A 20930-nucleotide genomic window follows, 5' to 3' on the forward strand; every position below is an offset into this window, starting at 1 on the left:
TATATACCTACTGCCCACTAATGCATCTTTCTTCCTGGTAAAATTTCCTTACCGCCCACCAGTGCTTGATGGAAGGAGGGTTCCATTGTGCCGTAGAACCTGTGATTGCTCACCTAGAATCCTGAAATGCCCACAAGTGGGCGGTAGGAACCAGGTTAATAACCCCTGGTTTAAAGGGTGGCAGTTGAGATTCGATCAACAGCACTCACATCAGGAAATAGTATGTTCATTCCCAACTCTTGCTGAACGATTGTACAAATATATCATACACGCTATAGGCAGCTTTAAACAGGGATACAATATGAAATAGCACCATAAACAAAGACTTTACCTCAATTCTGTCAGCAGCTTGTGCTCTTTCCAAGGCCTCTCTCAACTCCTCAATTTGCTTCTCCTGATCTTCTATAACTGCTCTGCTTTCCTCTTTTGCAGCCAAAGCAGAATTATATTTAGACTAAGAAAGCAGGAATGTAGATATGTCAGGAAAACAACGTATATTAGATCTATATTTATTTCTACAGGTCAGTAAAGATAATTGCTGACTACATCCATTCTGATACACATCACAAAGTCCTCCAATTCTTCATAATTAGTATAAAGCAGGTGAATAAATGAGCAAATTGAGTTAATTTGGATATGCAGAGGATATTAAAAATAAATTTAAGGAACTGCAGAAAGAGGGGGAAGGAAGTAAAGTTTTGAAATGTTAAAATGATTGTAAAATTAGTGAAAGGTATAAACGAAAAGTATAAATAAAATTTGAAAACTGGAAAAAACCCACAATTCTTCATAATTAGAAGACTAAGGGGGAATAAAAAAACCGAGTGACTCAAAAAATACCACAAAATAATTCACCCAAGATGATGGCCGTCTAACAATATTAGTTATATACTCAGTTAAAGACCATAAGCTAGAATCTCCTATTAACTGTTAACAGTTTCTCCATGCTCTGTCACTAGACTTCTTTTTCTGACTTTTGGAACATCTAGGTTACTGCTCTATCATGTACATTTCAAAGCTGTTTTTCTGGTCTATGGAGATGATACACGAAGTTCAGTCATCAGCCTGGCCAAAGAAACCAGAAGCACTCAGCACAACCTGCTGTTGATCTGTTACTCCACTTTGACACATCACTCTGGGTCCCCTATGGGAAAGAATGGAACATACTTTTATGTCCTCCAGCTCACTTGTAAGCCCTTCTATGCACTCTGTCTTCCGGCTAATGGATCTCCTCATGTCCTGGATCTGGTTCATCAGGTCTGACACAACTTCCTACAACAAAAAGAACAACGTTGTATTGATCTTGATTTGTTAAGGCATATAATTCCATACAGCAACTATGTCACAAGGTATTATTGTGTTTTTAATATTCTGTTGAAAGCCGCCCAGAGTGGCTGGGGAGACCCAGCCAGATGGGCGGGGTATAAGTAATATATTATTATTATTATTAATTTATTATTAATTTAATCTCCTTGGGCCAGCACTGACAACCATATGTCAGGAGTGCTCTGATGGTGTTTCCTGCTTGGCAGGGGGTTGGACTCGATGGCCCTTGTGGTCTATTCCAACTCTATGATTCTATGAGCATCAGGATGGTGTTTGTAAATGACTCTCTCTCATACACCCACAAATGTATTAACACTTTAACTAAAACTTTACCTTTAAAAAGTGTCAAGTTTGTGAGAAAACCCTTTTCTCTCTCATTAGGTTCCACACATCTAAATAAATTAAGTAAATGAAAGTTTTTTTAACTGGGATCGCAAAACTTTGATTTACTGTATACAGAATGCCTGCTACAGCAGGGAAACCTTTTCTTTCCTGAAGAACAGATAGTTTATTACCCAAGCAACAATATCAACTCTCTCTCTTGCTCACACACACACTTAGGATATTTTGTGTACAAGTTGTATCCATACCTTATCAGCAGCATTTGTTTTCTGCAGAGAAACAATAACTTCTTCAGAAGCAGTTAGATTTTGCTCCAAATTCTGCAACTTTACTTCCTAGAGAAAAAAAAAAATGGCTTCAAATTAACTCTCCTTGGATTTGCAAATATAGCAGTCAACTACATTTACCGAAAATCTAATTTTAAAATGCTCCATTTGTAAGCACACACTGCTGTACCTGCTGCTCACATCTTGACACCATTTCGGAATATTGCTTCTCTAGCTCCACGATTTCACTAATTTTCAGGTGTTCCCTAGCAGAGAAAAAATACAATCACTTATAAGGGACAGAAGAAAAGGCACTAACCCAAGTAAACTTTGCAAGTTTGTCTTGTGCTAATTTTAATTTAGTTATTCTCTACAGTATGAAAACGGCACTACAATTGTTGTCAGAAGAAAGCTCTTCCCCAAACTTACTGGAATTGCTGCTAGCTATCACTTACTACTTCTTGTGGCAAACACTCACTTGCGGTTTTGCAGCGTTTGGGAGCCAAAACATTCGAGAACTAAGCTGTTTGAAAACCAAGGTGTGACTGTGCTCTAGTTATAATCGGTGACACTGGATTGCTTGATTTTTTTTTTAGTGAATTACCAGTATAAAAATGATAAAAGTGAAAGCTTTGATTGTTTATAAAGCTAACTACTTGTTCAAATTCCAATGTATATATTATTAAACATTGTCTATAGGTGCTGTCTTGAGATATTAAAGGAGTTTATGCTTTTAAAAGCAATTAAAGCTACTGTATATAGTTAGAGGGAATGGGTTATCTTTAAATTTTTTTAGTTCCCTAGTAATGAACCTGAATCAAAATAGCTGAAAATTAAATCAACCAAAGTTTTGTTTGTTTGCGCTTGCTATTAAACATTGCACCTATACTAGAAATATAAATTTAATTGCTCTCATTATTAAATGGCATTTCTTTGTGGAAGATTTTGGCATTTTGGAATTGGTAGATGTAGAACATCTAATGTACAGGGCATATTTCAATTACTTCCTCCACAAAAAATGATTCATATATTTCAATGCACAGATACTAATAAAAAATGTTAAAATGATGCAACCACCAACCCAAAATTGAACTCCGTGATTTTATATAGTTAAGACTTACTTGGAATTATGCTCTTTATCTTCTTGTAATTGCATTGTTAATTTTTGATTATGTTCTTTTTCACTTTCCAACAGGCCCAATGCATTCTAAAAGATAATAGATGTACAAACATTTGGCGAATGGTTGCAGTATTTTCAGTTCTTTCTTTAACATTCCTAAGTACTTCAGTAAAGATATAATATTATTAACCTTAGGAAAGCCTCATTAATGAGACAGCAGCGCAAGGCTGCTAAAGCGATCCAGTCCTGGCGTGTGCTCCCTCATTTTGCCAGTAATTGCAAGGGCAGTTAGGAGGTTTATTTGTTGATAAAAACCCTGAGCATTTCATAAGGATCCAAATCGCTGCTGAGATACAGCCCCTGCACCTGTGTCTGATCTAACACAGGGTGAGCACAGAGCTTCCAAAAGCTTTAGACAGGAAGTCAGTGAAGGAAATTTGTTTTGAAGGCCAAGCTTTTAGAATTACAGTGGTACCTCGGGTTACATACGCTTCAGGTTACAGACTCCGCTAACCCAGAAATAGTACCTCGGGTTAAGAACTTTGCTTCAGGATGAGAACAGAAATTGTGCTCTGGCGGTGCAGCGGCAGCAGCAGGAGGCCCCATTAGCTAAAGTGGTGCTTCAGGTCAAGAACAGTTTCAGGTTAAGAACGGACCTCCGGAACGAATTGAGTTCTTAACCCGAGGTACCACTGTAGTGAGTTTTTGCAGAAATACATAGGCTCATCTTCAGTTCCACCAAAGAATTAACTGCCTGTGACAGTAGTAGCTGTTTTAACATTAGAAAGAGGGTATTCCTTAGAAGCAGATAGACAAGTAAAGGTAAAGGGACCCCTGACCATTAGGTCCAATCGTGGCCGACTCTGGGGTTACGGCGCTCATCTTGCTTTATTGGCCGAGGGAGCCAGCGTACAGCTTCCGGGTCAGGTGGCCAGCATGACTAAGCCACTTCTGGAATACCAGAGCAGCACACGGAAATGCCGTTTACCTTCCTGCTGGAGAGGTACCTATTTATCTACTTGCACTTTGACGTGCTTTTGAACGGCTAGTTTGGCAGGAGCAGGGACCGAGCAACGGGAGCTTACCCCGTCGCGGGGATTTGAACCGCCGACCTTCTGATCGGCAAGCCCTAGGCTCTGTGATTTAACCCACAGCACCACCTGCGTTCCGATAGACAAGTAGAAGCCTGGAAATGCAATGGCTCCCCCTCCTCGTCTTCACCTGTGTAATGCATGTTGCATAAATGTTTACACTTATATGTGTCCAATCCGATCTTGCAGTAGGTGGAGGGATTGGGGCAAATTGATAGTTTGCTCCTTTCTCACTGCCACGAATCTTTTCATTATGCTGATCTATACAATGTACAGTTAAAGGTGAAATCTTATTCGTATTCATTACTTACCCAAAGCTCAGTTTTCAGTGCTTCAGTTTCTTGCTTGCTATCAGTGAGCTGCTGCGTTAGCTGGTCAGTCTCAAATTTCAGTATTTCCTGCAGGTTGTCATAGTCATCTTGCAGGCTTGTCTTTCTTTCAAGAATGTTTTCGTATTCGAGCCTTCGGTGAAAGAATATTATATTACTCATAATGCGTCTGGTTTTGTCTTGCACGTTTCAAGTTTCAAAACAAAGTTAGTACATCAACTCAAGGATTAGTGTGGGGCCAAAAGACGGCTGGAGGAGAGAGAAATACAGAGCAAGAGGCCAAAGCAAGTAGACCTAGGCACACTGGTGAAGTCACATCATACAGATATATTTTATATCTTTCAAGTACTAGAAATCCTTTTGATATAGGCCAGAAAAAGACTAACACCACTTCCAGAATGCAGCTAATTAACAAGACTAAACTGGCTGTTGGTATCCGTTTTTTACACAATACCGTGGTACCTCAGTTTTCGAACATAATCCATTCTGGAAGACCATTTGACTTCTAAAAGGTTTGAAAACCGAGGCGCAAAGGGCGGTCTGCCAATTCAGTAGAGAAAATTGTGAAAAATAGATACACACAGTGGAAGCCGTTCAACTTCCGAAGGGCCTTCGAAAATGGTAGCATTTATTTCCGGATTTTTGGCATTCGAAAATTGAAACGTTCGGCAACAGACGTCTGAAAACCAAGGTACCACTATAGACCAAAAAGGAGGCCTTTGTATATGATGCAGTCTAAAATCAGTGGTTTTCAATGTCCTTCCAGGAACTCTTTCTACCTCAACACATACTGATTTCCAGATTCTGGGCCATTTTGTGGGAGGTACCCTGTCAAACAAGGCAGGACCCTCACAATTGCCTCATGTGAATTGAGGACATGCCCTAAAGCACAGCCAGCACTCCCCTGTAGCTGTGCAGTGTAAGAGAAGATTTCTCTGCCACTACAGATCTTCTCACTGACAAGTCCCTGACAAGTTGCCAAAGGACCCCTAGGTGTCCTAGAACACAACTTGAAAAATCAGATGTAGACTGTCATCTTAGCTTATTTTCTGATAATCGAATAGTTTCTTGTGAATATAAGCCCAATTGTTGAAATAAATTACTGTGTAGACACACCCTAAGGTTCATTTTATTTTAGCAATCTTCTTCTAATTTGAGCCTGTGGAACTTGAAGTTAGTGTTTTAATCTCCCCACAAACCAGGTGACGGTAAAGGGAATAGCACATAACCAAATCTTCCTCTTGAAAATATTACGCAGCTGGTACTTCAGTGCAGGAGACAGCAATTCATGTGAATATCATGGCATACGTAAATGTTTCAGCAGTCACCACACGTGGCAGCTGACACAGAGACATTTGTGCACATTTTCTCTTATTCAGAGGTGCTATTCATATGAAAATATATCAAGTTTGAAATAGCCCTTATTCTCATGTATTTAAGAAGCTTTTGTTAAAATAATGGCATACCTTACGTTATCAAGTTGCAGTTGTACATTCATATGTCTGCTAGAGAGTTCACCCATTTCTTTTTCTTGAGTTCTTCTGAAATGGTCATATTCCATTTTTACAGCAGACAGATCCTTGTCTGCAGACTGCAGGACTATTCGTAAGTCACGAACCTCAGTGTTTAACACTGTTTGGAAAAAACAAACAAAATCCTTGTAAAATACACTTGTAAAAATTTCCATTAATAGATACCAATATTCACCTGATGTAATACCAAATATTCCAGTCTTCCCTGAAAGCTAAAGAAATATGTGAAAGTTCCAACTAAAGCCATTCTTGCCATCTTTCAGCAGAAAAATACTCAGTAAATAGTAAAGTCAAATTATAAACTTGGGGAAGGTAGGAAAGGCAAAACCCTACGAAGATCACAAAGCACTTCAGTAAGTAAAGAATTCAAGGAATGATGCCAAACCCTCTTTCATGTCCAGTTATATTGACTTGGGATTAAGCTGTGCTTTTTAGCATATACTTCAGAAAGCATGTAGTGCCATAAAAATGGTTTTATCATACTAGCTGAGTCACATTCATTATGCAAGCAGAGATTCGTTTCTCCACTATTAGCAGTGTTTAGAGAAGCAACCAATCTGCAAGAACCCAATATTCCATTCCATATGTGGTTGTTTCTATTCTATGTGATATTCTAGAGAAAATGTCACGCTTTGAGAGGAAGAAGTGCCTATGTCCTCTTTTCAGATTTTTCTGATTAATGGAGTGCCTCAGACTCTGTATAGCAGATTTCAGAGCTTTAGCAAATGCACTAATATTTCTGAGTGAAGCCCAATAACTCTCATTAATTTAAATTCTTTTCTGTCTTTCTACCCAGAAAGCAGCATGGCAGCTTCCAACAAATGCATACACATACATGGAGGCAACATCTATCTCTCTACCATTTAGGGGAACATATTTTCCTCCCTCCACCCAATTCTATTGGCTGTGCCCACTGACTCCCATTCCATTGCAATTTTCAGACTAAAGACAACTAAATGATCCGCTATGGGGTTACCTACAAAGAACAGTGACCTATAGATCTACAGAAAAATTGAATTAATTTTGAAAAGATGAAGGTAGTGGACCTATCTACCCCATCTCAGCAAAAGACAATTTTCAGCCATACATTTTGGTCACATGAAGGTACTAAAAACAGTGCACAAATTGGGACTGTTTTGTGCTGCACTAGAAAAAAAAACATCTTTGGTAAAAAAAATCACCCAGAATTCTATTGTTACCCAAACTTACTGTCCGCCTTCCTCTGAGTGTCTTGGTATTGTTTCTCAAGATAGTCTAGCTTTTCAAGAAGCCCTTGCTTTTCAGTCTGCCAATTGCTTCTTTCCGAGGCAAAGAGCTTCAGTTGGAAAAAGAAGAAGTCTAATAATGAGTGTTTGAGTATGAGAATGCATATGTACATGAATGCATAGGATGTACAAGTTACAAAGGAACATTGCCCAGCCCTGTTGTTCTGATTGGTTAAGTCTTGGATCCTGTTAAGTCTTAAAATGGTACAAGCAGCCATGGACACTTCAAGAAAAATCTTTGCATGCAGTTAAAGTAAATAATGAAGTATTACGTCAGATAGTAACAATAATTAAGCTAAGCTTTCTACTTCCTCCTACAAGAGTCCTCGCACTAGTTCTTTTACCTCTTGCACTTGTGAAGAATGGTGCTCCAATTTATTAATATGCTGCTGGAGTTTTACAGTTTTACTTTCTTCGGCATCTAGTTTGATCTGAAGAGTGCTTAATTCTTCCTGCAACAGGACATATAGGGAAAACTAAGCAAATTTATAATCGTACTAGCAACTGCTTTGCCGCTACTAAGTATTTTCTTCTAATGCATTTATATATTCCTGCACAAAATTATGGGGTATGTAAATACATTGTAAATCTACAGGAAGAGTTCTAAAGCCCTAGCTTTACTGTATTGTAAATGCAGCCAGAATCCAAATCTCCAAATACAGCTAAACGGCTAAAGAGGAAAGTTTCCATAGAAAGATGAACAGCGTCAGATAGCTCTCTCATTTGAACAGCCTTTGCACGCATTTTCTAAAAGCACTCAAGTAAAATCTGAGCATAAGTAGTCCCTGCTGGATCAGACCAAAGGTCTATCTAGTCCAGCAACCCGCTCTCAGTGGCCAGCCATTGTCTCCTTTATTATTAATTTTCAGGAAGAAATTTTAAAAAAATACTGTTTACCCAGGCATTAGATGGCTCAAAGGCTCCTGGATACCTTGAAATTATTAGCTTAGATGCTTAAAATATTTTAAAATTTATTTTTAATGGTATTGTTTTACTATGTTCGTGTTTGCTACTCCGAGCTTCTTTGAGAGGAAGAGTAGCAATTTAATAAATAAAATGAAGTTATCCAAGTTGGTGGACATCGCCACCTCTTGCAGGAGCAAATTCTATAGTTTAACTATGTCTGGTGCGGAGAAGCATTTTCTTCTTTTCTCCTGAATCTTCCAACATTGTTTTATTAGATGGCCCTGGGTTTTACTATTATGAGGGAGGAAAACTGTTTCCTATCTACACCATGCCCAATATTATGCACCTCTCATGTCTCTCCCTTACACACCTTTGTTCTAAAACACCAAAATATTGTAAACTTTCCTCACAGGAGTCGCTTCAAGCCCTCGATCATTTTGATTGCCTTTTTCTGAACCTTTTCCAGTTCTTTTTGAGCGGAAGCAAGTAGAACTATACGCGGTATTCCAAGTGCAATCTCACCACAGGTTTGTAGATCTGCCTGAGACTGTTGACTTAACTCTGCCCATTCATACCTCCTAGCTCACAGCATCTTGATGAAACATTTTTAGAAATCTGCATTTTGCATCCTGAAACTTCACCTGTGCCACTCTCAGCTCTTCTGCAACAGCCTCATAGGCTTGTTCATTCATCTCAGGAGGCATGGGCTCATTAAAAATATAATCGTTATCGCCTGAGCTTTGAATATCAACAGACTCCGGGCTCAAGGTTTCAGGGGTTAATCGTGCCACCAGTCGAGATCTTAGCTGATAAGCCTTTGTTGGGGTAGCAATATTCTGTAATAGAAATGATATTTTTTAAAAACACACACACACACACAACATTACATAGGTAGAAATACAGGAATAACATGGAAGCCTTGCCGACGTGGGGATCCAGGGCACAGTCCTTCAATGGCTGCGCTCGTTTCTCTCTGGTCAGGGACAGAGGGTGGCGCTTGGGGGGAAACTGTCATCACGCCACTCCCTGGTGTGTGGAGTCCCTCAGGGTGCAATACTCTCCCCGATGCTTTTCAACATCTTTATGCGCCCCCTCGCCCAGCTTGTCCGGAGTTTTGGGTTGGGCTGCCATCAGTATGCTGATGACACCCAACTCTATCTGTTGATGGATGGCCATTCTGACTCGACCCCAGACACTCTGATCAGATGTTTGGAAGCTGTGGGTGGATGGTTACATGGGAGCCGGTTGAAGTTAAATCCTTCGAAGACAGAGGTCCTTTGGCTGGGTCGGGACGATATGGGATTGGGGGGACAACTCCCATCTCTTGCGGGAGCGCAATTAGTGCCAGCACCGTCCGTTAAGAGTTTGGGTGTAATCTTCGACACCTCCCTCTCCATGGAGGCGCAGATTGCAGCTATAACAAAGGCGGCATTTTTTCATCTCTGCCAAGCTAAGCAGTTGGCTCCTTACCTCTCTTGCCCTGACCTAACCACTGTGATCCACGTGACGGTCACCTCCAGACTGGATTATTGTAACTCGCTCTACGTGGGGCTGACCTTGAGACTGACCCAGAAACTCCAGCGGGTGCAGAATGCTGCAGCGAGACTCCTTACGGGGTCCTCGCTGTGAGATCACATTCACCCGGTGCTATACCAGCTGCACTGGCTCCCGGTGGAGTACAGGATCAGGTTTAAGGTGCTGGTTTTAACCTTTAAAGCCCTATACGGCCTAGGACCCTTGTACCTACGGGACCGCCTCTCCTGGTATGTCCCACAGAGGAATTTACGATCTTCAAACAAAAACATCTTGGAGGTCCCAGGCCACAGAGAGGTTAGGCTGGCCCCAACTAGAGCCAGGGCTTTTTCGGCTGTGGCTCCGATCTGGTGGAACGCTCTGCCACAAGAGATTAGGGCCGTGCGGGACTTGACATCTTTCCGCAGGGCCTGCAAGACAGAGCTGTTCCACCAAGCCTTTGGGCCAGGGCACAGCCTGACTCCCTCCTTTGGCAATCTACCCAATGGTTGCCATCAGTTTGATTTGAATTAATTTTTTAATGAAATGATTTTAAAATGTTGTCTTATTTTATTGTTGTTAGCCGCCCTGAGCCCGGCTTTGGCTGGGGAGGGCAGGATATAAATAAAAATTTATTATTATTATTATTATTAAGTAAATTTAGAGGATTTGCGTCATATGGTAAGTAAAGTTAAGGAACTTCATGAGATGAAAGTTTTCCTGCCCTGCCTCCTCTTGCAGCCATATTCCTGCCCCCTGCCTCTCTGCTGGGTCAGGAAGCCCTCCTGAACAGTGTAGGATGGAGCATATGAGGTTGCTGAGGGAGGGGAAATCACCCAAAATTGTATGTAAATAAAACAAGTGCAAGCACTCTCAGTTCGCTTGAATCTCTCCTTAGCTCTTTTGTAGCATTCAGACGTCTGAATTCCAGGTTCCTTTCCTTATTTTTCTCAAACAGCATTCATCTATGAAACAGTGCATCCCTATTATAAAACATGGATTTTAATGCATGCACTCCCTAAATGAGAATTTTCTTTTTGCACAAAGCTCATTAACATTCCTTATATTTTAAACAGCTAAATTAGCTTTCCTTATCATAGCCTCATACCTTTAAAGTTTCTCTGTGTATTTTATTAAGATGGGAGACTTCCTGGCGTTTACACGCCTTAGTTGCCTCTAAAATTTTCTCAAGATGCTGGTTTGCCTTCTGCAGAGACAGAAGTTCCGACTCAAGCTCTATCTGTTTTTTCCTGTTAAAGAAACAAATGCATCATAAAATCAAACATGGCTATCTTATTAAAATGACTCTCATTAAGGAAAAAAATATCAAAAAAGAAAAACACAGCAAGATTCATGATGGTGTCTTCTGCTTAGATTGGAAACATCCCAAAAAAACTCCTCCCACGCATTTGTTAGATACAAGGCTTGTTGATGCTTTTAACTTCTGTCTTGAGGAAACCATACTTTTAGAAATATGGTTTTAGAAATTCTGGTTGGAACCAGAATTTTGCCCTTGATAAACAGCTGCTTATATTTTCAGGGAAGGGTATTTCGTGGAAGAATGTTAGGACACAGGTTCATCTTACTTTGTTAGCTCTTTAAATTCTTCATGTTCCTGTTTGGAACTTGCCAGTTCGCTCTGTGTGGTGAGGAGGCGTTCCTTCAGCTTTTCACTAGAGCTGCTGTCTGTTGACGAGGCAGTAGAACACATCTGCTGACCTGTTTGGGATTTAAAAATGTACGCTTTCTTAGATGTGCGAAAGCGAACACCTTCACCTGTCCATGCAGCATATGAAAGCTGCAATGATTTTTATTTTTTTAATGTTTAAACCTGCATAAAATCAAAGATTGTTCTCTTTACAGAATGTATTGGATTTTGTTTCTGAATGCATATTGAACAATTGTCACGTGTTTTTTTACATCTATAGCTTTGCTGTCCTGCACCACTGGCTAATTAAGTCAAAAAGGTCCTCAACGTGTGCTTTCACTTTGATACGATAGCCTTGAGCCTAGTTCTCAGAAACAGCCGGTAAGTATGCCCAGGTTGTACCACATGGCACTGTAAGGTGGGCTATGCCCACACCTGTACAGACACTCCCTTCAGATAGATGGATGGGGTATAAATAATAAAATTACTATTATTTCTTTGAAACCTTGTAATACTTTTGTGAAATAAAAACTTAGGATATTTATATTTTAAGTAATGCTTTTTCATAGTAGGAAGTTCAAATGAATCAGTTTTGTTCCTGCAAGGAGCTGTGATGACATTCCATCTCCAAAGGAAACATTTCCCATGATGGAGTTAATAGTGCAGAGTTCATTTGTGCAGCCGTGTTCTAGGCCAGGCATAGGCAAACTCGGCCCTCCAGATGTTTTGGGAATACAACTCCCATCACCCCTAGCTAACAGGACCAGTGGTCAGGGATGATGGGAGTTGTAGTCCCAAAACATCTGGAGGGCCGAGTTTGCCTATGCCTGTTCTAGGCCATATTATGCCAGACACCGGGTTATGCAACTGCATAGCTCAGCTGGTCAGAGCATGGTGCTAGTAACACCAAGGTTGCAGGTTCGATCCCTGTATTGGGACAGCTTCCTATTCCTGCAGTGCAGGGGGTTGGACTAGATGATCCTCAGGGTCCCTTCCAACTCTACAGTTCTATATTTCAGGCAGCCGTTTCTAACTCTCCTTCACTGTATGCATAAAATTTTATTCTATCAGCAACTAGCTCCTATTAATTCACAAAATCTTCAACATGATGCCAGGCAGACAATTGCCTTTTAAAATATGCAGAAAGCATTGCAGAGGGAGATCAGCCCGACTGCAGTATGTTCATTTGAAGCAGTCTGTCTTGACAAGAACTGCCGCCAGAGTTACTAATCACAATGTTTATCAGTATATGACTCATTCAGCCTAGTAACGTCCTCCAAAGGAACGGACATAAAATCCATCAAACCTGAAAACAAAATGCCAGTGAATTTATTGGGCACTGCTTTGGAGGAGAAAAATGTTAAAACAGCATTGCTTTAAGTATGAGATCAGAGTAGAGAACCTTTAAAGAAAATATAACTTCATATATGAAAAACGTATTTCAGCTTTTTCATACCTCTTTTATTGCTTTCTCTACCTGAAGCTTCTAAAAATATTTTTTCCAACTCTGCCATTGCCTGAGCATCAATATCCTGGGCACTTTTCACTGACTGCAGGGAGCGAAGTCGTTTGTTCTCCTCTCGAAGGGCATGGTTCTCCATAGCATATTTTGCAACACGTGGATGCTGTTCCACCTGTACATAACACATATTCTGTTAATTCATGATATAAACAATCCTCAAAACCCAAACAGGTGTGTTGCTATATTAGTACAGGAAATTTTAATTTTTAAAAATCCTGATTACTTTTATTAGGCTCTCTTTAAAAAGTTTCCTAGCACACAAAAGGGAACGAACATCAAAACTAAATACAGTGGAACCTCGGTTGTTGAATGTAATCTGTTCCGGAAGATGGCTCGACTTCTGAAACGTTCAACAACCAAGGCACAGTGGGTGGTCGGAGAATTCAATTGAAAAAATAGAGAAATGCGCCTTGGAAGCTGTTGGACTTCCGAGGCGTGTTTGAAAATGGAAGCAATTACATCTGGGTTTTCGGTGTTCGGGTTCCGAAACGTTCAGCTTCTGAGACGCTTGAAAACCAAGGTTCCACTGTATTTACACATATCTGCTTTAAATAGTGATGCTTTTCCTTGCACATTTTTACACTATGGCCCACATGACATTTCTGAAAGGCTTGTGTCCTATTTGATCCTATTATAATTATTAATTTCATTTCTATACCACTTTATATGTAAAAGAAAAAGGATCTCAAAGGAGTTTACAACCCACATTAAAGCATCAAACAAAACAATTGACAACAAAATATTACAGAAGAAAGTCAAATACAAGGTGAGTCCTTTAAAAGAGGCCCCGTGGATACAGAGTACACATGTTCCATGGGGCCTCTTTTTAAAGACTCATCCTGTATAAAGTGTATATCCAAAACAATATATGTAACAATCCTTAAATATTGTCTTTAAGGATTTCAAAAGAAAACATCACAAAGGAGGCCAACTACAGAATGCATATTGAATGCAGCAAAGTTAACAAAACAAAACAGTCTTGAAACATTTCAAAAGAAAACATTACTAAAGGAAGTCAAATATAAAATGCACAAGTACATCCTTCTTTGGAACATTCTGCTTTGGAACATACTTGGTTAAGTAGTTCAGATTAGCTTGGATGAAATTGTTTGCTGCATCCAGCTGAAGTCAATACATATGTTAATAAAAACAGAAGCTGATTTTCAATAAGTGCTTTCAGAATTATATAGATTATAAATTATAAAATCAACTCAACAACCACAAAAAGAAATGCAAAACCTTCAAAATCAATTAAGATCCATGAGTTACGGAAGAGTGCTGAAATCAGCTTAAAAGTTTTTCATCCGAGTTTAATACCAGGGATAGCGTAAAAGTGTGTCTCTTTTTGGTTCAGCTGTGTACATTGGCCAAAAAACCTACTTACAATTTGTGTGTAGAAGTTTTAAGGGCTACTAACCACAACAGCTAACCTCCATGTTTAGAGAAGTACACTTCTCAATAACAGATGTAGGAAGACAAGAACAGAAGAGGACTGTTGCTCAATTAATGTGCTTTCTGGGGGCATCTGGCTTGCCAGAGAATGCCGGATGTTTGGCCTGATCCGGGTAACACATTAAACAAAAATACAGCTACCTGTTCTCTGAGAATCTTCAGCTCCTCCTTCAGTTCCCCAAAGAGCTTCTCTTGTTCACTGGGCAAAAAGCTGCCATGAGCCTCTTTATGTAGTTTTTCCAGGCGAGTTATATGATCCTCTCTGAATTTAACTATCATTTTATTGGACTGAATGAACTTCTCCTTTTTGACACAGAGATCTTCTAGTTGGGCAACTTTTTCTAACAGCATCTTGAAAATAAAGGCAGCCGATTAAGCAGGAAGCAATAGCATCATGACACATACATAATGAAAAGTATACTTGTCCAACCCTCTCTTGGATGTGATCAACAGAAATCATTAAATGAAGACACAAACTTATGTTAATATGCTATTCACACACTCTCAACATTTGTGTTTAACTGATTTGGGGTGTATGTGTGGAGCCATATAAATAAATTAGTTCAGCTTTTAAGAAAGGGATAAATTATTGTTCCAGGGCAAAGATATTTTTGTTAATTGGACCTTTCCTAACACTGTACCATAGTATTCCTATTCTTACCTTTCTTTCACTTTCACCTTTTTCCAATAACAGCATTGCTTCAAGAAAATGGTTCAGATAATCTGCATTTCCTACATCACGTGTGAGGGTAGCTTAGAGAGAATGTAGAACAAAATACATTAGGTTAACACTTCCCTAGATTTATTTGTGTATTTTGTGTGTCAACTGAGATATTTAGCGCTGGTTTTTAATATGTTATAGCTGAAGTAGACATTATCATTTTATGATTATAGCTAAACTTTCTTATCTAAAACTGCATTTAAAAGAGATTCAGGATAAAAAGGTTTGGGTTTTTATATTTTTTAAAAATGTTTAAATACAAAAGCTTGTTGAACATTTCAGTTAAGCATAACTGAAATACAAAAGAATGCTAAATGTGTTTACTAAGAAGTCAGTTCCAAAGGATTCAGTTTGATTCTGTGCAGAATTTGGGATCCTTGCGTTTGCACAGAATTGGCCATTAAAGCAACAATCATACCCACATTTAGTTGAGGATAAGTTTCACAAACATTGTTGCTTGGTTCAATATCATGGTTATAATTCCAACCATGTCTACCTTGTGGTACATGCCACTGAATTCAATAGGCCTTACTTCCAGGTGGAGAATTGCGGCCTATGTTCGTTACTTATTAACTACAGAAATGAATGGGAATTGCGAATGTAATTTAGTCCCAAAGATTTGGATCCAGACTAACTTTCAAGGTGACATGCACAGATCAGACTGTTACTCCCTAGCAAATATGCAGAGGATTTCACCGTAAGCTCCTGCATTGTCTGAGCTGTAGTGATAGATATCTACAGTTTACACACATTAAAGGTAAAGTGACCCCTGACCATTAGGTCCAGTTGTGGACAACTCTGGGGTTGCGGTGCTCATCTCGCTTTATTGGCTGAGGAAGCCGGCGTACAGCTTCCGGGTCATGTGGCCAGCATGACTAAGCCGCTTCTGGCGAACCAGAGCAGCGCACGGAAACGGCGTTTACCTTCCCGCCGGAGAGGTAGCTATTTATCTACTTGCACTTTGACGTGCTTTCCAACTGCTAGGTTGGCAGGAGCAGGGACCAAGCAACAGGAGCTCACCCCGTTGCGGGGATTCGAACCGCCGACCTTCTGATCGGCAAGTCCTAGGCTCTGTGGTTTACCCCAAAGCGCCACCCACGTCCCGATCAGACTGTTACTCCCTAGCAAATGTACAGAGGATTTCACTGTAAGCTTCTGCATTGTCTGAGCTGTAGTGATAGACATCTACAGTTTAATTCTGTGTTAATAACCATAGTGAAAATAAAAGGTTAGCTATTAAAGGATTCTACCAAATCGTGATCTGAAAATGGGACTTGCGGATGGGATGTTGTGGTATTGAATGTTTCTGTTCAGAATTCTAGTCAACTAGTCATATTCTCTTCTAGCACACCATTCTATCCACCTCATTTCCCCCTCTTCCTCCAACACCAGCCAGAATTCTGTGTCTACTGAGCACAGATCCAGGTTCACTTATTCATGATGCTCACTGGGTGACTGGGTTACTTGCCTCATGGGGTTATTATAAGGATAATATGGGAGCTCAGGAAGAGAGAGACTTTGAAAACCACCCTCAGCAATTTGGAAGAAAGGTTTGGTAAGAATATAAATACACTCAGTCCTCAATGGACTGTTTTGGTTTCCCCCACTAAAGATTTATTTGTAGTTCTGCAAACTTTGGTTCTCTGAAGCTTGCTGATACCTCCGCTCTTGTGTTTGTGGAAGGTGCCATTTTGGCATACAGAGAACCAGTCTTCTATTACGACATTCTGCTTCTGCGATATATTGGGGGCATGAATTAAGTTTGATCCTGTACAAAAGTCATGTTTTTTTTAAAAAAAAACCATTGAGGGGTTTTTTAAAATGAAAAACAAATGGAGTGCTTAAACAAATCATCCTGAAACACCAGTTTTAAGGGAGGAAAGGGGATAGGCTTTACCTGTAGGTAGAGAAGCATCTTGCAGAGACTGCCCTGAATTAAGCAGAGCAAGCTGCTCTTTCAGTTTCTTCACTTCAGACTGCAACTGCTTCACGTTTCCTTGGGTGTCTTCATTTATCACAGCCTTAAATAGAAAATTTAAAATATTGAAACACACACGCCTGATGATCGGATAATTCAAATCCTACTGACAAAGCCAACTAGAATGCGTTGTTCTCACTTTCAAACATCATAGGTTAAAAAGAAAATAATATTGAAAAAGAAGACTATATGATACTAGCATGGCAGCATATATTCTATGCATTTACAAAAGCAGGTGTAGAATTTAGCCTTCCCCTGATCTCAGCTCTCTTTTCTTTTAGAAAAGCATGTTCTTAACGCAAGGCTTCACGTGAGGAGTGAAAAATGTATAGGTTTGCTTTGTGAAGGCACAGAAACGAGTTTAGGGAGTCTTTTTCTGTTTTCCTACATGCTGCCCCTACTCATGACTAATACTACTGACCCCCCCCCCCCCATTTCTCGCTACCTGTTGGTGTTTTGCAACTTTCTGACCTGTTGCAGGAGTTTAGTCAGACCTTAGCAGAGTATACGCAGAGTTCACGAAAGCAATCGGTTGCAGGCAGGATGGACGAAGAAGGAACCAGTAACTTGTTACTTATAGGTGTTTATTATATACAGTGGGCTTCAAGTTACTATTTACAGGAACAGAACAGAACACGGATCTTTAACTATCTCTCTCACCACACGACTCGTAGACAACACACTGACCAACACTAACACCTAACTCCCAACTAACACATTCCAGTCAGTAGGCCATAAATCATTATGCCTGTGAGAGACCTCGACCAATGGTAGAGCTGTTTCCAGGCCTCTATATCTCCAGGCAGATTTTACTCCTTTACTTGGCCTTGGCTGTTGGCCAACTCTTAATTGACTCTGTGTGACGCTGCACGTATTCAAAAACCCAACACTACCGTCACCCCCTTAACTTATGGCCCTATTTCCCTTTGCAACCCAGGAAGGCTTTGAAAGTTGATGTTGGCAGAAGCAATAGTACACATATGCACATTTATAAATTTGTGAATCGTGTTTGCATAAGATGCACATAGCTCTGCCTATCAGTTTTGATTCTTCTAGCTTGGGAGTTCTTAATAGATGCACACTGTAAAGGTTTAGCACAGAGAGTTGTTCTAGGCCAGGAAGCTTGTGTGTCTTGGTTGTGAGAACTGTGAGAAGGGAACTTCAGACAGTTTCTTCATTTTTACACAAGTTCCACAATGTCTGATACTGTTTTAAAAGTCCAAAGTGAATAGAAGTTACTTTTATCTCATGTAATTATCATTGAATTGTATGTTGCACACACAGCTAAAAAATGTGAAACATACCTCACGTATTCTAGAAAGGAATGCAACCCATTTCCTAATACAGCAAATGATAGAATTTTCAGTAATTTGAAGGAGACAAGGTATTTGTTAAATGTCTGCAACTGCAGTCTCTCCCTCTCCCTGTTGGTCTATCCAGTTTCACGACTGGAATGTTAAGACTTAGCAAGAACACAGTATTGTAAGAGTTGAAATAGATGAGAAATACTCACAATATTTATTTTGATTTAGCAAACCTTTTTTCTGCCAAAGAACCCTTTCAGACAAAGAAATTGCTTACAACTATGTACATTTGTGAAGAAAAATAAGGTGACTGAATAGCCAATGTAATATTCTGTCCCAATTAAATACCTTGTTTTTTATCAGTTTGGCTCTCTGAGCAAAATTAAGGGTGGACAAGGTTTCACCAAAACATCTGGAACCTGGATTAATGTTTGCTATGATGCAAGTTTTGGCATTACCTCCAAGTGAATCCTGTTTGAAGACATGAAAATTACTTTGAGATACAGCACTTTTAAAAGCACATAGTTTAACTAATTCTAGTGTTTATAGAAACACAAACTATTTCCTCTTCTACTAACCCTTGTTTTGGGGAGGATAACGCCCTCCTCGTAAGACCGCTGTTTTAGGCGACTGTGTTGCTTCAGGACTTAACATTCTGATGGGGCACTTTCAATAGAACAGTGTGACAGGATGCTCTAAAGCAAGATTAATATCACCACATACATATGTATTGCCACTATGTTTGGTTTATGATGATACTGCATGTTAGTGCAAGCAGCCTGAATATTTACGTAAGCAGGTAAAGAAACCACAAAGGGGCTAGTTTAGCAGTATATCCAAACCTGGAATCATGGCTTGTTTCTCCATAACAAACCACAATTGCTAGCCCGCTTTAGACAAAAGCTTGTTGTTGGATTATCACGTGATTTATTATGATCAAACAATCCATGACCCCAGATTCAGACATAACACTAAAGTAGCCTGTTTGCGATTTGTTTACTAGCTTGCATGAAGGAGGAGCGAGGGAAACACTCTTCGGCTGTGTAAATCTACATGCAGCTTATGTACAGAATAGCTTAAAAAGCAAAACTTTGTGGCTTAGCATTATGTGGCCAACGGCAACAGATTGTAGTAATCATTGATTTTCCAGGACAACATACCGCAAGTAAGACATCTGAATAATATAAAAGACAAAAGCATTTTGTCTTTTGAAAACCAATGTCCTAAAAATTAATGGTACACATTACCCGTAGCAGAAAAGTGAGCCTGGAGTCCCTGTAACAGATGTGCCTCTGTTTTCCATTGCCCACATCAACAAGTGCAGTAATCACTTGGCCCAGACAACTTAATGAACGGTTTATGTTCCCTGCTTCCTAGAACAAACAAGAAAATAAAAGTGAATGCCTTTGTTTTTAGTGGAAAAGAAATCAACAAGTTGGTGTTCCTGTGAAGTGTGCTTCTGGTCAGCGGGTAGTGGAGCATGCATTATACAAGCGCATGGACTCTGTCTCCAGGAGGAGTTAACCCTTTTCTGCATGCTCCATTTCCCACTGACCAGTGGCGTAGCGTGGGGGGTGCAGGGGGGGCTGGCCGCACCGGGCGCAACATGGGGGGGCGCGCGCGCTCGCACTCGCAGCTCTCTGCCCCTAATAAATCCACGGGTTAGGGGGCGCAAATTACTTGCCTTGCCCCGGGTGCTGACAACCCACGCTACGCCACTGCCACTGACCAAGAATGCACTGTTTCGCCACTAACCTTTAACCTAACTCCCTCTGTGTGAGTATCTTTTTGTCTCTCTGATCCAGCCAAATCTACCAAATTCAGCAGAGATGATCGAATATTCATAACGTCATTGGTTTTCTCCATTGATTCGACCGTGATAGTAAAAACAGCATGAGACCTTGAGGACTCTCTGTTCATTGAGGTAGACGCTACGCGACGATTTCTCCAGCCCGTTGTTAACACCTAGTCAGAATAAGATACGAGTAGCATTTACAATATATTATGGAACAGGCTCAACAACTTTATCTTAAGCTATTTTGGAGTCACAACTGGGATTGTAGTGCTAATCTTAAATGTGTTAACGAAAGATCCCCTCTATTTCTAATCCTAATCTGCAAGAAGTGTTAAATTAACATCTTACTTGTAGGCAATGATGCATGTTTTACACATCCCCGTTCAAAAGGAATTTATAACATGGCTTCCCAAGTCTCCCATCCTATTTTTAAAAAAATCTTATACTTGTACTTTTGATGTACCTATGTGTATATTGATGTACACATGAGCCAGGCTGATGATTTCCCCTTCCAGAGACAGTCTTTCACACCTTGTGAAATACTGTTCCAGATAGGCCCAATTTGTGGAGTGGATTTTGGTGCAAGAGTGTTTCTGCTGCTGGAAAGGCGAGCGTGAAAAGTTCTCATGCACACTTAATGCATTGCACATGCCTTCTGCATCCCGGGCACTGGAAGCTGAGCTGCAGGAATGAGTGTTTATTGCAGAACATAAATAGCCCAACATAAGGGAGCTGAAGGGCAAAAGGTACAAAACAAGCATAAGAAGCCCAAGTTATTTCTTTTAGTTAAGCTTTTCAAATCATAATTCTGCTACTTCAAT

The 20930-nt window shown here is 40.1% G+C and overlaps 1 protein-coding gene across 1 annotated transcript in view; it reads right to left on the reverse strand.

Moving 5' to 3' along the window:
• Positions 1–20930, reverse strand: part of KIF15 (kinesin family member 15) — a 40950-nt gene that overhangs the window by 11982 nt on the left and 8038 nt on the right. Inside the window, exons 8-26 of the mRNA XM_080975739.1 lie at positions 20070–20279; positions 19562–19687; positions 18663–18785; positions 16930–17053; positions 14973–15064; positions 14453–14662; positions 12794–12971; positions 11276–11408; positions 10798–10939; positions 8819–9013; positions 7616–7723; positions 7216–7321; positions 5941–6106; positions 4457–4607; positions 3056–3141; positions 2125–2200; positions 1917–2003; positions 1168–1272; positions 332–454 (exon numbers count right to left, since the gene is read on the reverse strand). Coding sequence (XP_080831865.1) covers positions 332–454; positions 1168–1272; positions 1917–2003; positions 2125–2200; positions 3056–3141; positions 4457–4607; positions 5941–6106; positions 7216–7321; positions 7616–7723; positions 8819–9013; positions 10798–10939; positions 11276–11408; positions 12794–12971; positions 14453–14662; positions 14973–15064; positions 16930–17053; positions 18663–18785; positions 19562–19687; positions 20070–20279 — 2541 coding nt within the window. The remainder of the gene's footprint in view (positions 1–331; positions 455–1167; positions 1273–1916; positions 2004–2124; positions 2201–3055; positions 3142–4456; positions 4608–5940; positions 6107–7215; positions 7322–7615; positions 7724–8818; positions 9014–10797; positions 10940–11275; positions 11409–12793; positions 12972–14452; positions 14663–14972; positions 15065–16929; positions 17054–18662; positions 18786–19561; positions 19688–20069; positions 20280–20930) is intronic.

This window comes from Podarcis pityusensis, assembly GCF_964106645.2.
Source record: "Podarcis pityusensis genome assembly, chromosome: 12".
Lineage (NCBI taxonomy): Eukaryota > Metazoa > Chordata > Lepidosauria > Squamata > Lacertidae > Podarcis > Podarcis pityusensis.